The sequence below is a fragment of the Salmo trutta genome, chromosome 35, assembly GCF_901001165.1.
Source record: "Salmo trutta chromosome 35, fSalTru1.1, whole genome shotgun sequence".
Lineage (NCBI taxonomy): Eukaryota > Metazoa > Chordata > Actinopteri > Salmoniformes > Salmonidae > Salmo > Salmo trutta.
The window spans coordinates 29,490,580-29,508,748 of NC_042991.1; the positions used below are offsets into that span (position 1 = coordinate 29,490,580).

General features: G+C 45.3%; 1 protein-coding gene across 1 annotated transcript in view; it reads left to right on the forward strand.

The window, feature by feature from the left end:
* Positions 1–18,169, forward strand: part of lpgat1 (lysophosphatidylglycerol acyltransferase 1) — a 95,100-nt gene that overhangs the window by 45,966 nt on the left and 30,965 nt on the right. Inside the window, exons 4-5 of the mRNA XM_029734131.1 lie at positions 12,751–12,846; positions 15,985–16,270. Coding sequence (XP_029589991.1) covers positions 12,751–12,846; positions 15,985–16,270 — 382 coding nt within the window. The remainder of the gene's footprint in view (positions 1–12,750; positions 12,847–15,984; positions 16,271–18,169) is intronic.

Genomic DNA, 18,169 nt, shown 5'->3' on the forward strand with positions numbered 1-18,169 from the left:
TCCCCATCTGCAGTGAATGGTTGCAGAGCTAGAGCGGTGTTTGTCAGACAGACCATGAGACATCCCGTAAATCGGTCTTCTCACGAAAACGTCTGTAGCGTCCGAACCTACAAACTATAATAACCCCTCTATGAAAAGATGAGACTCTCACGAACACAGGATAGAAATGTTTTCACATTTATTCTGTTAAAAACAGATACCTTATTTACAAAGCTATTCAGACCCTTTGCTATGAGACTCGGCATTGAGCTTAGGTAAATCCTGCTTCGATTGATCGTCCTTCATGTTTCTACAACTTGATTCCAGTCCACCTGTGGTAAATTCAATTGATTGGACATGTTTTGGAAAGGCACACATAAGGTTCCTGTCTATATACAGTGAGGGAAAAAGTATTTGATCCCCTGCTGATTTTGTACGTTTGCCCACTGACAAAGAAATGATCAGTCTATAATTTTAATGGTAGGTTTATTTGAACAGTGAGAGACAGAATAACAAAAAATTCCAGAAAAACGCATGTCAAAAATGTTATAAATTGATTTGCATTTTAATGAGGGAAATAAGTATTTGACCCCCTCTCAATCAGAAAGATTTCTGGCTCCCAGGTGTCTTTTATACAGGTAACGAGCTGAGATTAGGAGCACACTCTTAAAGGGAGTGCTCCTAATCTCAGTTTGTTACCTGTATAAAAGACACCTGTCCTCAGAAGCAATCAATCAATCAGATTCCAAACTCTCCACCATGGCCAAGACCAAAGAGCTCTCCAAGGATGTCAGGGACAAGATTGCAGACCTACACAAGGCTGGAATGGGCTACAAGACCATCGCCAAGCAGCTTGGTGAGAAGGTGACAACAGTTGGTGCGATTATTTGCAAATGGAAGAAACACAAAAGAACTGTCAATCTCCCTCGGCCTGGGGCTCCATACAAGATCTCACCTCGTGGAGATGCAATGATCATGAGAACGGTGAGGAATCAGCCCAGAACTACACGGGAGGATCTTGTCAATGATCTCAAGGCAGCTGGGACCATAGTCACCAAGAAAACAATTGGTAACACACTACGCCGTGAAGGACTGAAATCCTGTAGCGCCCGCAAGGTCCCCCTGCTCAAGAAAGCACATATACATGCCCGTCTGAAGTTTGCCAATGAACATCTGAATGATTCAGAGGACAACTGGGTGAAAGTGTTGTGGTCAGATGAGACCAAAATGGAGCTCTTTGGCATCAACTCAACTCGCCGTGTTTGGAGGAGGAGGAATGCTGCCTATGACCCCAAGAACACCATCCCCACCGTCAAACATGGAGGTGGAAACATTATGCTTTGGGGGTGTTTTTCTGCTAAGGGGACAGGACAACTTCACCACATCAAAGGAATGATGGACGGGGCCATGTACCGTCAAATCTTGGGTGAGAACCTCCTTCCCTCAGCCAGGGCATTGAAAATGGGTCGTGGATGGGTATTCCAGCATGACAATGACCCAAAACACACAGCCAAGGCAACAAAGGAGTGGCTCAAGAAGAAGCACATTAAGGTCCTGGAGTGGCCTAGCCAGTCTCCAGACCTTAATCCGATAGAAAATCTGTGGAGGGAGCTGAAGGTTCGAGTTGCCAAACGTCAGCCTCAACCTTAATGACTTGGAGAAGATCTGCAAAGAGGAGTGGGACAAAATCCCTCCTGAGATGTGTGCAAACCTGGTGGCCAACTACAAGAAACGTCTGACCTCTGTGATTGCCAACAAGGGTTTTGCCACCAAGTACTAAGTCATGTTTTGCAGAGGGGTCAAATACTTATTTCCCTCATTAAAATGCAAATCATTTAATAACATTTTTTACATGTTTTTCTGGATTTTTTTGTTGTTCTGTCTTTCACTGTTCAAATAAACCTACCATTAAAATTATAGACTGATCATTTCTTTGTCAGTGGGCAAACGTACAAAATCAGCAGGGGATCAAATACTTTTTCCCCTCACTGTAAGGCCCCACAGTTGACAGTGCATGTCAGAGCAAAAACCAAGCCATGAGGTCAAAGGAATTGTCCGTAGAGCTCCGAGACAGGATTGTGTCGAGGCACAGATCTGGGGAAGGGAACCAAAAAGTGTCTGCAGCATTGACGGTCATCAAGAACACAGTGGACTACCAAGACTCTTCTTAGAGCTGGCCGCCTGGCCAAACTGAGCAATCAGGGGAGAAAGGTCTTGGTCAGGGAGGTGACCAAGAACCCAATGGTCACTCTGGCAAAGCTCCAAAGTTCCTCTGTGGAGATTGGACAGCCTTCCAGAGGGACAACCATCTCTGGAGCACTCCACCAATCAGGCCTTTATGGTAGAGTGGCCAGACGGAAGCAACTCCTCAGTAAAAGGCACATGACAGCCCACTTGGAGTTTGCTTAAAGGCACCTTATTAAGGACTCTCAGACCATGAGAAACAATATTCTCTGGTCTGATGAAACCAAGATTGAACTCTTTGTCCTGAATGCCAAGTGTCACATCTGGAATAAATCGGGCACCATCCCTATGGCGAAGCATGGTGGCTGATGTTTTTCAGCAGCAGTGACTGGGAGACTAGTCAGGATAGAGGGAAAGATGAACGGAGCAAAGTACAGAGATCCTTGATGAAAACCTGCTCCAGAGTGCTCAGGACCTCAGTCTTGGGTGAAGGTTCACCTTCCAACAGGACAACGACCCTAAGCACACAGCCAAGACAACGCAGGAGTGGCTTCGGGACAAGTCTCTGAATGTCGTTGAGTGGCCCAGCCAGAGCCCGGACTTGAACCCGATCGAACATCTCTGGAGAGACCTGAAAATAGCAGTGCAGCGACGCTCCCCATCCAACCTGACAGAGCTTGAGAGGATCTGCAGAGAAGAATTTGAGAAACTCCCCACAATACAGGTGTGCCAAGCTTGTAGCATCAAACCCAAGAAGCCTCGAGGCTGTAATCGCAGCCAAAGGTGCTTCAACAAAGTACTGAGTAAAGGGTCTGAATACTAATGTAAATGTAATATTTCAGGGGGGGGTTGGCAAAAATGTATATATCCTGTTTTTGATTTGTCATTATGGGGTATTGTGTGTAGATTGATGAGGGGGAAAAAAGTATTTCATCATTTTTAGAATAAGGCTGTAACGTAACAATGTGGAAAAAGTCAAGGGGTCTGATTTACTTTCTGAATGTACTGTATATGGAGATGGTTTAGTCCCTAAAATAAGGGGTTAAATACTTGACCTTTCTTTTCTCTCAGATTTAGGACAGACACAGTAGCAACTTTAGATTTTTTTGTACGATCTGTTTATCCATGTTTGAAGCAAAATGTTTCCATGGGCTATTAGCTGTAAGGCCAGATTCTGTTTCATCCAAAATATGTTGATACCTTAAGGGGTCATAAAATAGCTAAATATTCCATGGTATGACCACAATTCCATATGTTAGCTTAGTAGAACCCCCCCCCCCCCCATTAAATTGATTTCAAAATACTGACGACGGATCGGCTCAGAGATATTACAACATATGGCTGCTAATATTGAGGTGGCTTATTCTAATGCTTAGCCTATAAAAATGCATTATCACCAATTTGGCACATCATTAGGCTACACATCATGAAATACATTGAGACAAATTACAGACTAGCCTACAAGTATCAAAATAGAATTCAATTTATTGAACATTAAATATATTTCAATATGATTGAAATGGGCCTATAGCTTGCTGTTTATTTTAATGCAGTCATTTTAGTTTTTATTTTAAGCATCTTTTTATACTTGTTTTTATCAATTACAAATACATTGGCAACTTTTGTATTTGTAGTCCACTGTTCTGACATCGCGGTCACAGCGAGACGGATTAACCATGTGATTTTATGTTATGGCAGAGATCTTCTATGTATTAAGTGATGCGGGACGGCAAAAAAGCATCTAACGATGCATTTAGCCATTCTACGAGTGGTCTGAAGCGGACATTAGATTACGAACGTTTTCAAAAGCAACGCTAAGGGTGTAATGTGCAGAAATCACTCAGCCATTTCCTGGTTGCTAAAGTCCTACTAGTTTGCCTAATTTCAGTTTGTGACAAAATAAGCAATGCATTCATTGTACCATCAATAACCAAAAATATAGTATTGTAAGCTGGTGTACAAAACCGAGGGTAAATGATGCAAAAACAGAACTTAAGAACATGAAGCATAGAAATATCGCACATAGAACAGATATACCGCTTCTTAGACTTGCTTTCGACGTGTAACAGATCTATAACTCACATTTCTATGTAATTTTGGTCAAGTCTCCCAAAAAGTTACATATTGCAACTTTAATATCGATGGTTTTGGGAAAGAGCTCCGAGATTTAACAATGCTCCTACCAAGGTTCTAACGAGGAACTTAGACTTAAGATGCTTTTGGGAAACCGGAGTCAGGTCATCAACGACATGTTGCCCATTGCTTACCTTGTCACCTGGCAATGACCACAAAGGTGTTTCAAAGAGCTGTTAGTCAAGGCGAGCTCATGAATATGCACTCACCGCCTGTTCTTTTAGGCTTCCTGGTACGTAGAGATTCTGAGAAATGACACACACACACACACACAGGGTCATCCGCACATTCACTCACACACACACATCTACATATTGACTGTAACAGCTCTACTCGAAGTGCTGCTGGCTGATACTGTACTCTGGCTAGCCAGCAAGTATCTGATTCTCAGCCTCCCTCCAGTTTAACCTGAAATGATTGGCACGTCTTGTGATGGGATGCAAGAACCCAGTCCCTCAGCCCTCAGCCAGTGGCTCTGTCCCAAACTCACTGACAGCGTCCCAAATAGCACCTTGTTCCCTATATAGTGCACTACTTCTGACCAGAGCCCTATTGGATTCCCTATGGGCCCTGGTCAAAAGTAGTGCGCTATAAAGGGAACCTTTATATCTCAGACTGGCCAATAAAAATAAAATATTAAAAGGGGCAAAGGAACACAGACACAGGAACTCTGCCGAGAAGGCCAGCATCCCGGAGTCGCCTCTTCACTGGATGACGTTGAGACTGGTGTTTTGCGGGTACTATTTAATGAAGCTGCCAGTTGAGGACTTGTGAGGTGTCTTTCTCAAACTAGACACTAATGTACTTGTCCTCTTGCTCAGTTGTGCACCGGGGCCTCCCACTCTTTCTATTTTGGTTAGAGCCAGTTTGCGCTGTTCTGTGAAGGGAGTAGTACACAGCGTTGTACGAGATCTTCACTTTCTTGGCAATTTATTGCATGGAATAGCCTTCATTTCTCAGAACAAGAATAGACTGACGAGTTTCAGAAGAAAGGTCTTTGTTTCTGGCCCTTTTGAGCCTGTAAATGAACCCACAAATGCTGATGCTCCAGATACTCAACTAGTCTAAAGAAGGCCAGTTTTATTGCTTTTTTAATCAGAACCACAGTTTTCAGCTGTGCTAACATTATTGCAAAAGGGTTTTCTAATGATAAATTAGCCTTTAAAATAATAAACTTGGATTCTCTAACACAACGTGCCATTGGAACGTGATGGTTGCTGATAATGGGCCTCTGTAGGCCTATGTAGATATTCCATAAAAAATCTGCTGTTTCCAGCTACAATGGTCGTTTACAACATTAACAATGTCTACACTGTATTTCGAATCAATTTGATGTTATTTGAATGGACTTTTTTTTTTTTAAACAAGGACATTTTGAAGTGACCCCAAACCTTTCAATGGTAGTGTACGTATTCAGACCCTTTGCTATGAGACTTGAAATTGAGCTCAGGTGCGTCCTGTTTCCATTGATCATCCTTGAGATGTTTCTAGGACTTGATTGGAGTCCACCTGTGGTAAATTCAATTGATTGAACATGATTTGGAAAGGCACACAGCTGTCTATATAAGGTCCCATAGTTGACAGTGCATATGAGGTCGAAGGAATTCTCTGTTGAGCTCTGAGATTGTGTCAAGGCACAGATCTGGGGAAGGGTACCTAAGAAATTCTGCAGCATTGAAGGTCCCCAAGAACAGAGTGGGCTCCATCATTCTTAAATGGAAGAAATTGGAATCACCAAGACTCTTCCTAGAGCTGGCCACCCAGCCAAACTGCGCAATCGGTGGAGAAGGGCCTTGGTCAGGGAGGTGACCAAGAAACCGATGGTCACTCTGACAGAGCTCCAGAATTCCTCTGTAGAGATGGGAGAACTTTTCAGAAGGACAACCTTCCTTGCAGCACTCTACCAATCAGGCCTTTATGGTAGCGGGGCCAGACGGAAGCCACTCCTCAGTAAAAGGCACTTGATATCCCGCTTGGAGTTTGCCAAAAGGCACCTAAAGGACTATGACTATGAGAAACAAGGTTCTCTGATCTGATGAAACCAAGATTGAACTCTTTGGCCTGAATGCCAAGCGTCTCACCTGGAGGAAACCAGGCACCGCTCATCACCTGGCCAATACCATTCCTATGGTGAAGCATGGTGGTGGCAGCAGCATGCTGTAGGGATGTTTTTCAGCGGAAGGGACTGGGAGACTTGTCGACATCGAGGGAAAGATGAATGGACCAAAATGGAGATCCTTGATGAAAACCTGCCCCAGAGCACAATTGGACAACAATCCTAAGCACACAGCCAAGACAATGCAGGAGTGGCTTCGGGACAAGTCTCTGAATGTCGTTGAGTGGCCCAGCCAGAGCCCGGACTTGAACCCGATCGAACATCTCTGGAGAGACCTGAAAATAGCAGTGCAGCAACGCTCCCCATCCAACCTGACAGCACTTGAGAGGATCTGTAGAGAAGAATGCGAGAAACTCCACCAAATACATGTGCCAAGCTTGTAGTGTCATCCCCAAGAAGACACTAGGCTGTAATCGCAGGCAAAGGTGCTTCAACAAAGTACTGAGTAAAGGGTCTGAATACTTATGTAAATGTGATATTTCTGTTAATTTTTTTATTTTTAATACATTTATAAACATTTACATAAACTTGTTTTTGCTGTGTCATTATGGGGTACTGTGTGTAGATTTGAGGGGGGGGAAGTATTGAATCCATTTTAGAATAAGGCTGTAACGTAACAGTGTGGAAAAGGTGAAGGTGTTTGAATACTTTCCGAATGCATTGTACATATCTACCTCAATTATCTCATACCCCTGCACCCCTGCACATCGACTCAGTACTGGTACCCCATGTAAATAGCCAAGTTATCGTTACTCATTGTGAATGTATTATTACGCGTTTTACTTTTCTATTATTTCTATATTTTCTTTCTCTGCATTGTTGGGAAAGATCCGTAAGTTAGCATTTCACTGTTAGTCTACACCTGTTGTTTACCAAGCATGCAATGAATAACATTTTATTTGAAAAAGTTGTTTCACCCCAGGTTTCTATGAACCTCCAGCCTGGTGATCCAGTTGGTTTGTTATTGTTGCCAACAACTCTGTGTTCATTCATTGGCAACCCCAACATGACACTAATAAGAGTGGGATTCTTACTGTGCAGTATGGGACCTAGGCTAATAAACTAGCCTACATCTAATAAACTACATTTCTATCAGTACAACTTAAAGATGAATGTGATAGAGCTGCCTGGAAATGCCTGTGGTTTCTGCAGGCCAAGCCAGGCCAGGCAGACGTCACACTGTGTAACATCACAGGGCTGCCTTACTGATACACCCCTTCTGTGGTGGGTAGAGCCAGTGGGGACTGAGGGGGCTGGTGCTCCTGTCCTCCCTCCAGGATAGTACAGTTCTTTGTTGAGGACGACTGCCAACCTCACACGCAGCCCACTGCCATCATATGGATGAGCTCTTGGTTTGGGGAATGAAGAGGGGGTGAATTGTGACGGTTTTGAGGGTTAGGGTTTTTCTACGTGGGCTGGCGGTAGGAGGTGGAGAGCGGGGCCTGTTTTAAGATGTGGTGCACCAACATGATGGCATGATCCACTTCATCACGTGCTTCCTCAGCCCAGTTATCCTCTTAGTGCTGAAAGAAGGAAGTGGACAAAATGCCGGAATGTGCCAAAGCTGATCAGGGGGATCTAGGGTTACGTAGACTGCCTTCATACCTATGATTTTATTTCACCTTTATTTAACCAGGTAGGCTAGTTGAGAACAAGTTCTCATTTGCAACTGCGACCTGGCCAAGATAAAGCGTAGCAATTCGACACATACAACAACACAGAGTTACACATGGAATAAACAAAACATACAGTCAATAATACAGTAGAACAAAAGAAAACACAATGTGAGTGCAAATGAGGTAAGTTAAGGCAATAAATAGGCCATGGTGGCGAAGTAATTACAATATAGCAATTAAACACTGAAATGGTAGATGTGCAGAAGATGAATGTGCAAGTAGAGATACTGGAGTGCAAAGGAGAAAGATAGATAAATAAATACAGTATGGGGATGAGGTAGGTAGATGGGCTGTTTACAGATGGGCTATGTACAGGTGCAGTGATCTGTGAGCTGCTCTGACAGCTGGTGCTTAAAGCTAGTGAGGGAAATATGAGTCTCCAGCTTCAGTGATTTTTGCAGTTCGTTCCAGTCATTGGCAGCAGATAACTGGAAGGAAAGGCGGCCAAAGGAGGAATTGGCTTTGGGGGTGACCAGTGAGGTATACCTGCTGGAGCGCATGCTACGAGTGGGTGCTGCTATGGTGACCAGTGAGCTGAGATAAGGCGGTGCTTTACCTAGCAGAGACTTGTAGATAACCTGTAGCCGGTGGGTTTGGCGACGAGTATGAAGTATGAAGCGAGGGCCAACCAACGAGAGCGTACAGGTACAGGTGTATGGGGCTTTGGTGACAAAACGGATGGCACTGTGATAGACTCCATCCAGTTTGTTGAGTAGAGTGTTGGAGGCTATTTTATAGATGACATCACCGAAGTCGAGGATCGGAAGGATGGTCAGTTTTACGAGGGAGTGTTTGGTAGCATGAGTGAAGGATGCTTTGTTGCGATATAGGAAGCCAATTCTAGATTTCATTTTTGATTGGAGATGCTTAATGTGAGTCTGGAAGGAGAGTTTATAGTCTAACCAGACACCCAGGTATTTGTAGTTGTCCATGTATTCAAAGTCAGAGCCGTCCAGAGTAGTGATGCTGGACGGGCAAGCAGGTGCGGGCAGTGATCGATTGAATTGCATGCATTTAGTTTTACCTGCGTTTAAGAGCAGTTGGAGGCTACGGAAGGAGAGTTGTATGGCATTGAAGCTCGTCTGGAGGTTAGTTAACACAGTGTCCAAAGAGGGGCCTGAAGTTTACAGAATGGTGTCTGCATAGAGGTGGATCAGAGAATCACCAGAAGCAAGAGCAACATCATTGATGTATACAGAGAAGAGAGTCGGCCCGAGACTTGAACCCTGTGGCACACCCATAGAGACTGCCAGAGGTCCGGACAACAGGCCCTCCGATTTGACACAATTAACTCTATCAGAGAAGTAGTTGGTAAACTAGGCGAGGCAATCATTTGACAAACCAAGGCTGTCGAGTCTGCCAATAATAATGTGGTGATTGACAGAGTCGAAGGCCTTGGCCAGGTCGATGAATACGGCTGCACAGTAATGTCTCTTATCGATGGCGGTTATGTTGTTTAGGACCTTGAGCGTGGCTGAGGTGCACCCATGACCAGCTCTGAAACCAGATTGCATAGTGGAGAAGGTACGGTGGGATTCGAAATGGTCGGTAATCTGTTTGTTAACTTGGCTTTCGAAGACCTTAGAAAGACAGGGTAGGATAGATATAGGTCTGTAGCAGTTTGGGTCTAGAGTGTCACCCCCTTTGAAGAGGGGGGTGACCGCGGCAGCTTTCCAATCTTTGGGAATCTCAGACGATACGAAAGAGGTTGAACAGGCTAGTAATAGGGATTGCAACAATTTCGGCAGATAATTTTAGAAAGAGAGGGTCCAGATTGTCTAGCTCGGCTGATTTGTGTGGGTCCAGATTTTGCAGCTCTTTCAGAACATCAGCTATCTGGATTTGGGTGAAGGAGAAATAGTGGGGGCTTTGGTGGGTTGCTGTGGAGGGTGCCGGGCAGTTGACCGGGGTAGGGGTAGCCAGGTGGAAAGCATGGCCAGCCGTAGAGAAATGCTTATTGAAATTCTCAATTATAGTGGATTTATCAGTGGTAAAAGTGTTTACTAGCCTCAGAGCAGTGGGCAGCTGGGAGGAGGTGCTCTTATTCTCCATGGACTTTACAGTGTCCCAGAACTTTTTAGAGTTAGTACTACAGGATGCAAATGTCTGTTTGAAAAAGCTAGCCTGTCTATATTTGTTCCTAACTTCCCTGAAAAGTTGCTTATCACGGGGGCTATTCGATGCTAATGCAGAACGCCACAGGATGTTTTTGTGCTGGTCAAGGGCAGACAGGTCTGGAGTGAACCAAGGACTATATCTATTCCTAGTTCTACATTTTTTGAGTGGGGCATGCTTATTTTAGATGGTAAGGAAGGCACTTTTAAAGAATATCCAGGCATCATCTACTGACGGGATGAGGTCAATGTCATTCCAGGATACCCCGGCCAGGTCAATTAGAAAGGCCTGCTCGCAGAAGTGTTTTAGGGAGCGTTTGACAGTGATGAGGGGTGGTCGTTTGGTCGCAGACCCATTACGGATGCAGGCAATGAGGCAGTGATCGCTGAGATCTTGATTGAAAACAGCAGAGGTGTATTTGTGGGGCGAGTTAGTTAGGATGATATCCATGAGGGTGCCCGTGTTTACGGATTTGGGGTTGTACCTGGTAGGTTCATTGATAATTTGTGTCAGATTGAGGGCCTCAAGCTTAGATTGTAGGATGGCCGGGGTGTTAAGCATGTCCCAGTTTAGGTCACTTAGTAGCACGAGCTCAGAAGATAGATGGGGGGCAATCAATTCACATATGGTATCGAGGGCACAGCTGGGGGCAGAGGGAGGTCTATAGCAAGCGGCAACAGTGAGAGACTTGTTTCTTGAAAGGTGAATTTTTAGAAGTAGAAGCTCGAATTGTTTGGGTACAGACTTGGATAGTAATACAGAACTCAGCAGGCTATCTTTGCAGTAGATTGCAACACCGCCCCCTTTGGCAGTTCTATCTTGGCGGAAAATGTTATTGTTAGCGATGGAGATTTCAGGGTTTTTGGTGGTTTTCCTAAACCAGGATTCAGACACAGCTAAGACATCCGGGTTGGCAGAGTGTGCTAAAGCTGTGAGTAAAACAAACTTAGGGAGGAGGCTTCTAATATTAACATGCATGAAACCAAGGCTTTTACGGTTACAGAAGTCAACAAATGAGAGCACCTGGGGAATGGGAGTGGAGCTAGGCACTACAGGGCCTGGATTAACCTCCACATCACCAGAGGAACAGAGGAGAAGTAGGATAAGGGTACGGCTAAAGGCTATACGAACTGGCCGTCTAGCACGTTTGGAACAGAGAGTAAAAGGAGCAGGTTTATTGGCATGATAGCATAGATTCAAGGCATAGTGTACAGACAAAGGTAAGGTAGGATGTGAGTACATTGGAGGTAAACCTAGGTATTGAGTAATGATGAGAGATATAATCTCTAGAGATGTTTAAACCAGGTGATGTCATCGCATATGTAGGAGGTGGAACAACATGGTTGGTTAAGGCATATTGAGCAGGGCTAGAGGCTCTACAGTGAAATAAGACAATCACTAGCCAGGACAGTAATGGACGAGGCGTATTGATATTAGAGAGAGGCATGCATAGGCAAGTGAACATATGGGTCCAGTGATTGGTTGGGCTGACTGGGGACACGGCGATTCATACAGTTAGCAGGCCGGGGCTAAACAAGCTAGCAATTAGCAGACCGGGGCTGGCAAGCTAGCATTTAACTGACTGGGTGCCGGCAAGCTAGCATTTAGCAGCCTTTGGGGGACGTCGCGATGGGGATAAGTCTGTTTTTGCCTCTTCGTGCGGTGACGTCGATAGACCAGTCGTGGAATTAGTAGGGTCCCAAGTAGCTCTAGATAGCTAGCAGGCCGGTTAGCAGAATGGGCCTTCAGAGGACGTCGCACCTGAGGGGCCTGTTGGAATCCTCGGGCAGATTATGTCGGTATTCCAGTCGTAGAGGATCGGCGGGGTTCCGTGCTCCGTACTGGCAGTAGAAGGGGTCCGGATATTGTAGCCCAGAAGTGGGCTTCGGTGGTAGCACAGGAGCCCTGGCCGAGCTAGCTTCAGGCTAATTGGTGCTTGCTCCAGGATTGAAACGCTCGCCAGGAGTAGTCACCCGGGATTGCGGTTAGCTAGTTGCGAAGATCCAGATGAAAATGTTCAGAGTTTGCGGTAGGAATCCGGGGATATGGGGGGGAAAATATATAAAATAATAATAGGTCTGTTATGCTCTGGTTTGAGTCACGTTTTTCAAACTGGCGAGAGCTTTCTGAGCTAAAGGTTAGCTGATGACCGCTAGCAATGGTTTGCTGACTGATAGCTGGTAGGTAGTTAGCTGGCTAGCTTCAGTTGAGGGATTCCAGATCCGAAGTAAATAGAAATACTTTAGAAAAATAAAAAACAGATCCACAGCACATTGGGTGAGGCGGGTTGCAGGAGAGTATTTAGAAGTTGAGGTTTAGGAAAATATTTTGAAAAGATATGCTAAGAAAAAGATGTAAAAAGATATACAAGGGACACGACAGGACAAAGACAAAGACGTCTGACTGCTACGCCATCTTGGAAATCAATTAGACTATATAGATTGTGTGTGTGCGCACAGACTCATCTCTGGCTACGTAGAGTGTGTGTGTGTCCAGACTTATGGCTATAGAGTGTGTGACCACAGTCTGTTCCGTTCTGTCCTTTAGGTGGTGAGGAAGATGATGTGGTTGATGGACCATGTATTCAAGTACACTAACTTCGGCCTGGTGTCTCTAATCCACGGGGACTTCTTCATCAGACAGGTGAGACAGACTCTCGGAGACCTCTATCTATCTGGCTGGCTTTTGCTCGGCCGTCACCTGATGGCTGATAACTACCTAACTGCTCTTGTGATCAGATATCGTTTTATGTGGCCTTCCGCTAGATCAGCCAGACTAATGCCACAGCATCCGGCACACACATCTACAGTGTCGGCATAGGTTTGAATCTGGCCTTCTGCACTCTGACAACCTCTATCCATCTTTCCACACTGTCATCGTCTCTATCTATTCAAAAAAAATCTGAAAATGCCTAAAAATGTGTTTTATATTTTCACCAATGTTTGTATTTGTCCCATAGGTAATAAAATGCTAACCTACCACACACATACACTTTTACCTACCACACACACTTTACCTACTTACACACACATATACTTTATTACCTACCACACACACACACACACATTATCCATGCGCTCCAACTGAGCAGTATATCAGCGCAGCAGGAAGGAAACGGCTACAGCCTCCTCTTCTAACAGGGAACAGCCAGGCAGGAAACGGCTACAGCCTCCACCTCCTAACAGAGAACAGCCAGGCAGGAAATGGCCACAGCCTCCACCTCCTAACATTGAACAGCCAGGCAGGAAACGGCTACAGCCTCCACCTCCTAACAGGGAATAGCCAGGCAGGAAACGGCTTCAGCCTCCACCTCCTAACAGGGAACAGCCAGGCAGGAAACGGCTACAGCCTCCACCTCCTAACAGGGAACAGCCAGGCAGGCCCAGTGGACAGTAGAGCAGTGTTGAGGTACTGTACAGTAGTCTAGCCCCCTGGCCTGGAGTGACCCAGCCTGCAGTGTGGGAGCAGCTGGAAGACAACAGAACAGAGAGCAGTGTTCTGCCTGGGGGACAAACCGACAGACGGAGAGAGAAGACAGAGAGGCAGGCAGACAGATGGACGGGGACAGACTGACAGTAGTGATGGGGGGGAATGGATAGTTACATATATCGCAATAATATTTTGGATGATATTATATCGATACTTTGACTCCCAAGTATTGAGTTGTAAAAATAACAAAGTAAATGTGCCAAAACGGATATTTTCAACCTATAGCTTGTTCTCCATCTTCTTTTTAAATAAAGCCAACATGTTTTCAGCACTTATTTCCATGACTGACCAAAACAAATGGTATCATGCCATCTCTTGTCTTTCTGCAGCAGACATATAGTGAGCAATATGTTTGGAACATTAAATATCAGTATTGAATCTCAATACATATAGAAATGTGAGAATCGCTATACTTATCGTATCGGCACCTAAGTATTGTGATCGTATCATGAGGCCTTAACAGACTGGGAGAGCAGACAGACAGACCGACGGGGAGAGGTGGACACAGACAGACGGACGGACAGGAGGACTGGTGCTGTAGAGAGGGAGAGAGCGCTGATTCAGTTACAGTGCCAGTTGCATGCTGGCCCAGCAGCTCCAATCTCCTCTGGCCTTCCTGTCACGTGGCTCGCATTCCTCCCTCCAAATACCTCACACTCCCTCACACACTGAACATCTGCACTGTTGGCACCACGCTCTTTACTTAGGCTGGACTGACCGGACTGGCATGCATCGCACGCACACAAGCATGAAAAGACAAATTGCACAACATACATAACACAACACTAGACAGTATGATGCAGAGCCATATATTTAGATCTTATGGAAATATATGGCTCTGGTATGATGTATTACTACATACTATGCTCTTTACTTGGACTGCTCCACATGGCACTCACACTAGCATGAATGCTGACACACACATAACATGGTAGCCAGTGTTCTAGAATGATGTTACTGCATATTGTACCAAGTACCTGGAGCTCTACTTGGACTTACATTCTCTCATACAAATATGAAGGCAGATGCCGACACATGCAAACTAGAAAAGGTAATTGTCCTGAAGGAAAAATTGTCTGCTTGCTTCAGCTGTCCAAAAGTATTTTTTAAGGTTGTGTAAGAAGTTTTGGGGTTTAGATTGCTACATGTTGAGAAATTGAGGCGAACATGAAGGCACATGCCGACACTACAAATGCCATAACATACATAACTTGACCAACATGTATAACTGTATTGTATAACATACCACATGTACTAATCCCACAGATACAGAAACCCAATACTGGCACATGAATCCAGCCTCAGTGTGTTGATGCCTGTTAAATTTGGCCAGCAGCATACCACCCTGCATCTCACTACTGGCTTGCTTCTGAAGCTAAGCAGGGTTGGTCCTGGTCAGACCCTGGATGGGAGACCAGATTCTGCTGGAAGTGGTGTTGGAGGGCTAGTAGGAGGCACTCTTTCCTCTGGTCTAAAATAAAAAATATCCCAATGCCCCAGGGCAGTGATATGGGACATTGCCCTGTGTAGGGTGCAGTCTTTCGGATGGGACGTTAAACGGGTGTCCTGACTCTCTGAGGTCATTAAAGATCCCATGGCACTTATCGTAAGAGTAGGGGTGTTAACCCCGGTGTCCTGGCTAAATTCCCAATCTGGCCCTCATACAATCATGGCCACCTAATAATCCCCAGTTTCCAATTGGCTCATTCATCTCCTCTCCCCTGAAACTATTCCCCAGGTTGTTGCTGTAAATGCGAACGTGTTCTCAGTCAACTTACCTGGTAAAATAACGGATAAAATACATTTTTAAAAAACTGCCTCTGAACCTGGCCTAACTGGCAATCAATCCACAAACCCTGCTAGTGTTATCTCTACTGCTAATGCTCCTACTGCTAATGTAACCACGGCTCATATGAACCTCGCTGTCCATTTATTTCAATGTAGCTTGGCTGAGTGTTACACTGATACTGTAGTGTGCCCTCTAAACTGTGTTGTGACTTGTTCATTAGGCACCAAACGGAATAAAAGATTTGAAACACGCAGAGACTACCTGGACTTGTCCAATAAGATTTTAGTTTTCTGCTGTGATGCGTCTTGAAATGTTTTCCCTCTGTGTACAGTACACTACCACAGTAATAAAGAATAAAACAAATTAAAGCGGAAGCTTTTTGCAAAATCTTTTAGTGTGCGGATCCTTTACATTTTCTGTATATCTAAACATTGTCCCTTGTGCAGACAGAACTGATAGCGCCCTCATGACACCCCTGTTGTGTGTTCCTGTTTACCCCGCAGGGTAAAGCGTACCGGGACAAGCAGCTGATCTACCTAAAGGACCACCTGGACCGGTACTACCGCAGCCGCGACAGGAAGTGGATCGTGCTCTTCCCGGAGGGCGGCTTCCTGCGCAAGCGGCGGGAAACCAGCCAGGCGTTCGCCAAGAAGAACTCACTGCCGCCCCTGACGCACGTGACGCTGCCGCGGCTAGGTGCCACCCAGGTGATCCTGAAGACCCTAGGACCGCAGCAGGAGAACGGCAGCCTGGGAAAGGAGGCCAGCACGGTGCACCCCAGCCAGTCAGGTGGGTAACCAACACACACACACACACACACACACCATGTACATACATAAACTCTCTTTTACAATTGTCACTTCTCTCACACACAAACCCACACATTGACACACACACACATTCAGAAACACACCAACACACACACATTGAGACACATGTTAACACACTGTCAAGACAGAAGCTCCCTACACATACACACACACACACACACACACACACACACACACACACACACACACACACGCGCTCTTCCGTTTCACCTTACACTGCATCTAAATCTCTTGTCACCTGAGGTCTGAGAGGACTCTGACCCCCCCCCCCCCCCCCCCCTAATCCTGTCAGACTGTCGGGGACAGGTACAGACAGAACCATCTGTTCACCTATTATAGTCATCTAGGATCAGGTCAGCCTGCAGGGCTCACCAAGCAAAGGTCTCCTGTGTTTGAAGCAGGGTTGGGGTCAATTGAAATTATTAAGCGATTATAATTGTAATATAAATAGCTTCTCATTTTCAGTTTATTGAGAAGTCATTGAGCATTGGTGCCCTTTTTTTCAATGATTGAATTGGAAGTTCAGTTGACATCCTGAATTGACTGACTTCCATTCGAATCAACCCTACCCTGGTTTAAAGGGTATTTTACCTGATTCCAGGTCGTCACCGATTCCTGAAAAACATGTTATCAGGACGCATCACCATCCATCACTTCCTGCTCTGACTCTCCCGGTCAGTTATCAACCATGCCTGTGGATCCCAGAGTACAACACGCCCTAGTTCTATACTTTCCAAATGGGGGGGAGAGAAGGAGATTGTGGGTATTGAAGTAGTAATCAGACATATGAATTTGGCATGAGACTCAACAATTTATCTTAAGCTTTTGATTAGATCAAAAAAGTGGATGAATGATTTTGTTGTTGAGTAGGCCTAGTTTTTAAGTAAAATACCTCTTTCAAAATACCTCCCCAGGGCAAATCTTGTCACACTGTCAGTAAACTACACATCCAACTCCCAAAACTCTGTTTTTTCACTGGTAGCCTCTTTGATAAATATTGACCGTTTTTCTTTCAAACAACCATATTGTTCCTGTAAATATTGTTACTCTTCCTATACATACATACAATGTGTAGTGCAGATCTTGATCAAATGGGAGTTTTGTATTGAGCTGGCTGCCTGTTGACGGAATACTCACATCAAATCATCACTTCTCTGTTGGAGAGCCCTCTGAGAATACTGTTTTAAATGGGAGGGCGTGGGCTGGATGGATGGATGGGGGGGGGGCTGGATGGATGGATGGATGGATGGGGGGGGGGGGCTGGATGGATGGATGGATGGATGGGGGGGGGCTGGATGGATGGATGGATGGGGGGGGGGGGGGGGCAGGATGGATGGATGGATGGATGGGGGGGGGCGATACACGCAGTGTCACATATATGAAGGAGCCAGAAATTGCAACTGAGGTTCCCTGGACCCCCAGCGACAGTTTCCGGTAGAGTAATTTCTCTTTCTGGGGACCAGGCCTAAATACACTGATTGAGTGGGAGGATGTCTCCGCAATTAAGAAAATGCTCTGAAAATGACATGTTTATTTTACCCCCCCACCCAGGCTGCATACACCAGCACAAACACACAGACACACGCATACACAGACAGGCGCACACACAGACAGGCGCACACAAACACTAGGCTTGGGCGGTATCCAGATTGTCATACCTTCATACCGACCTTGTGCCATACTGGGATATTCGGTAATACCGGCAGTGAACACAAGGGGGCTGTTTTTAAACGCCACTGATACTCTGTATCCGAAGGTTAGCAATGCTAACAAGTACATGTAAAATCCAAAAGAGAATGCTAACTAAATGCTGATGAGAATGCATTTTGTACAAGTAACTCAAAAATGCTACTCACAG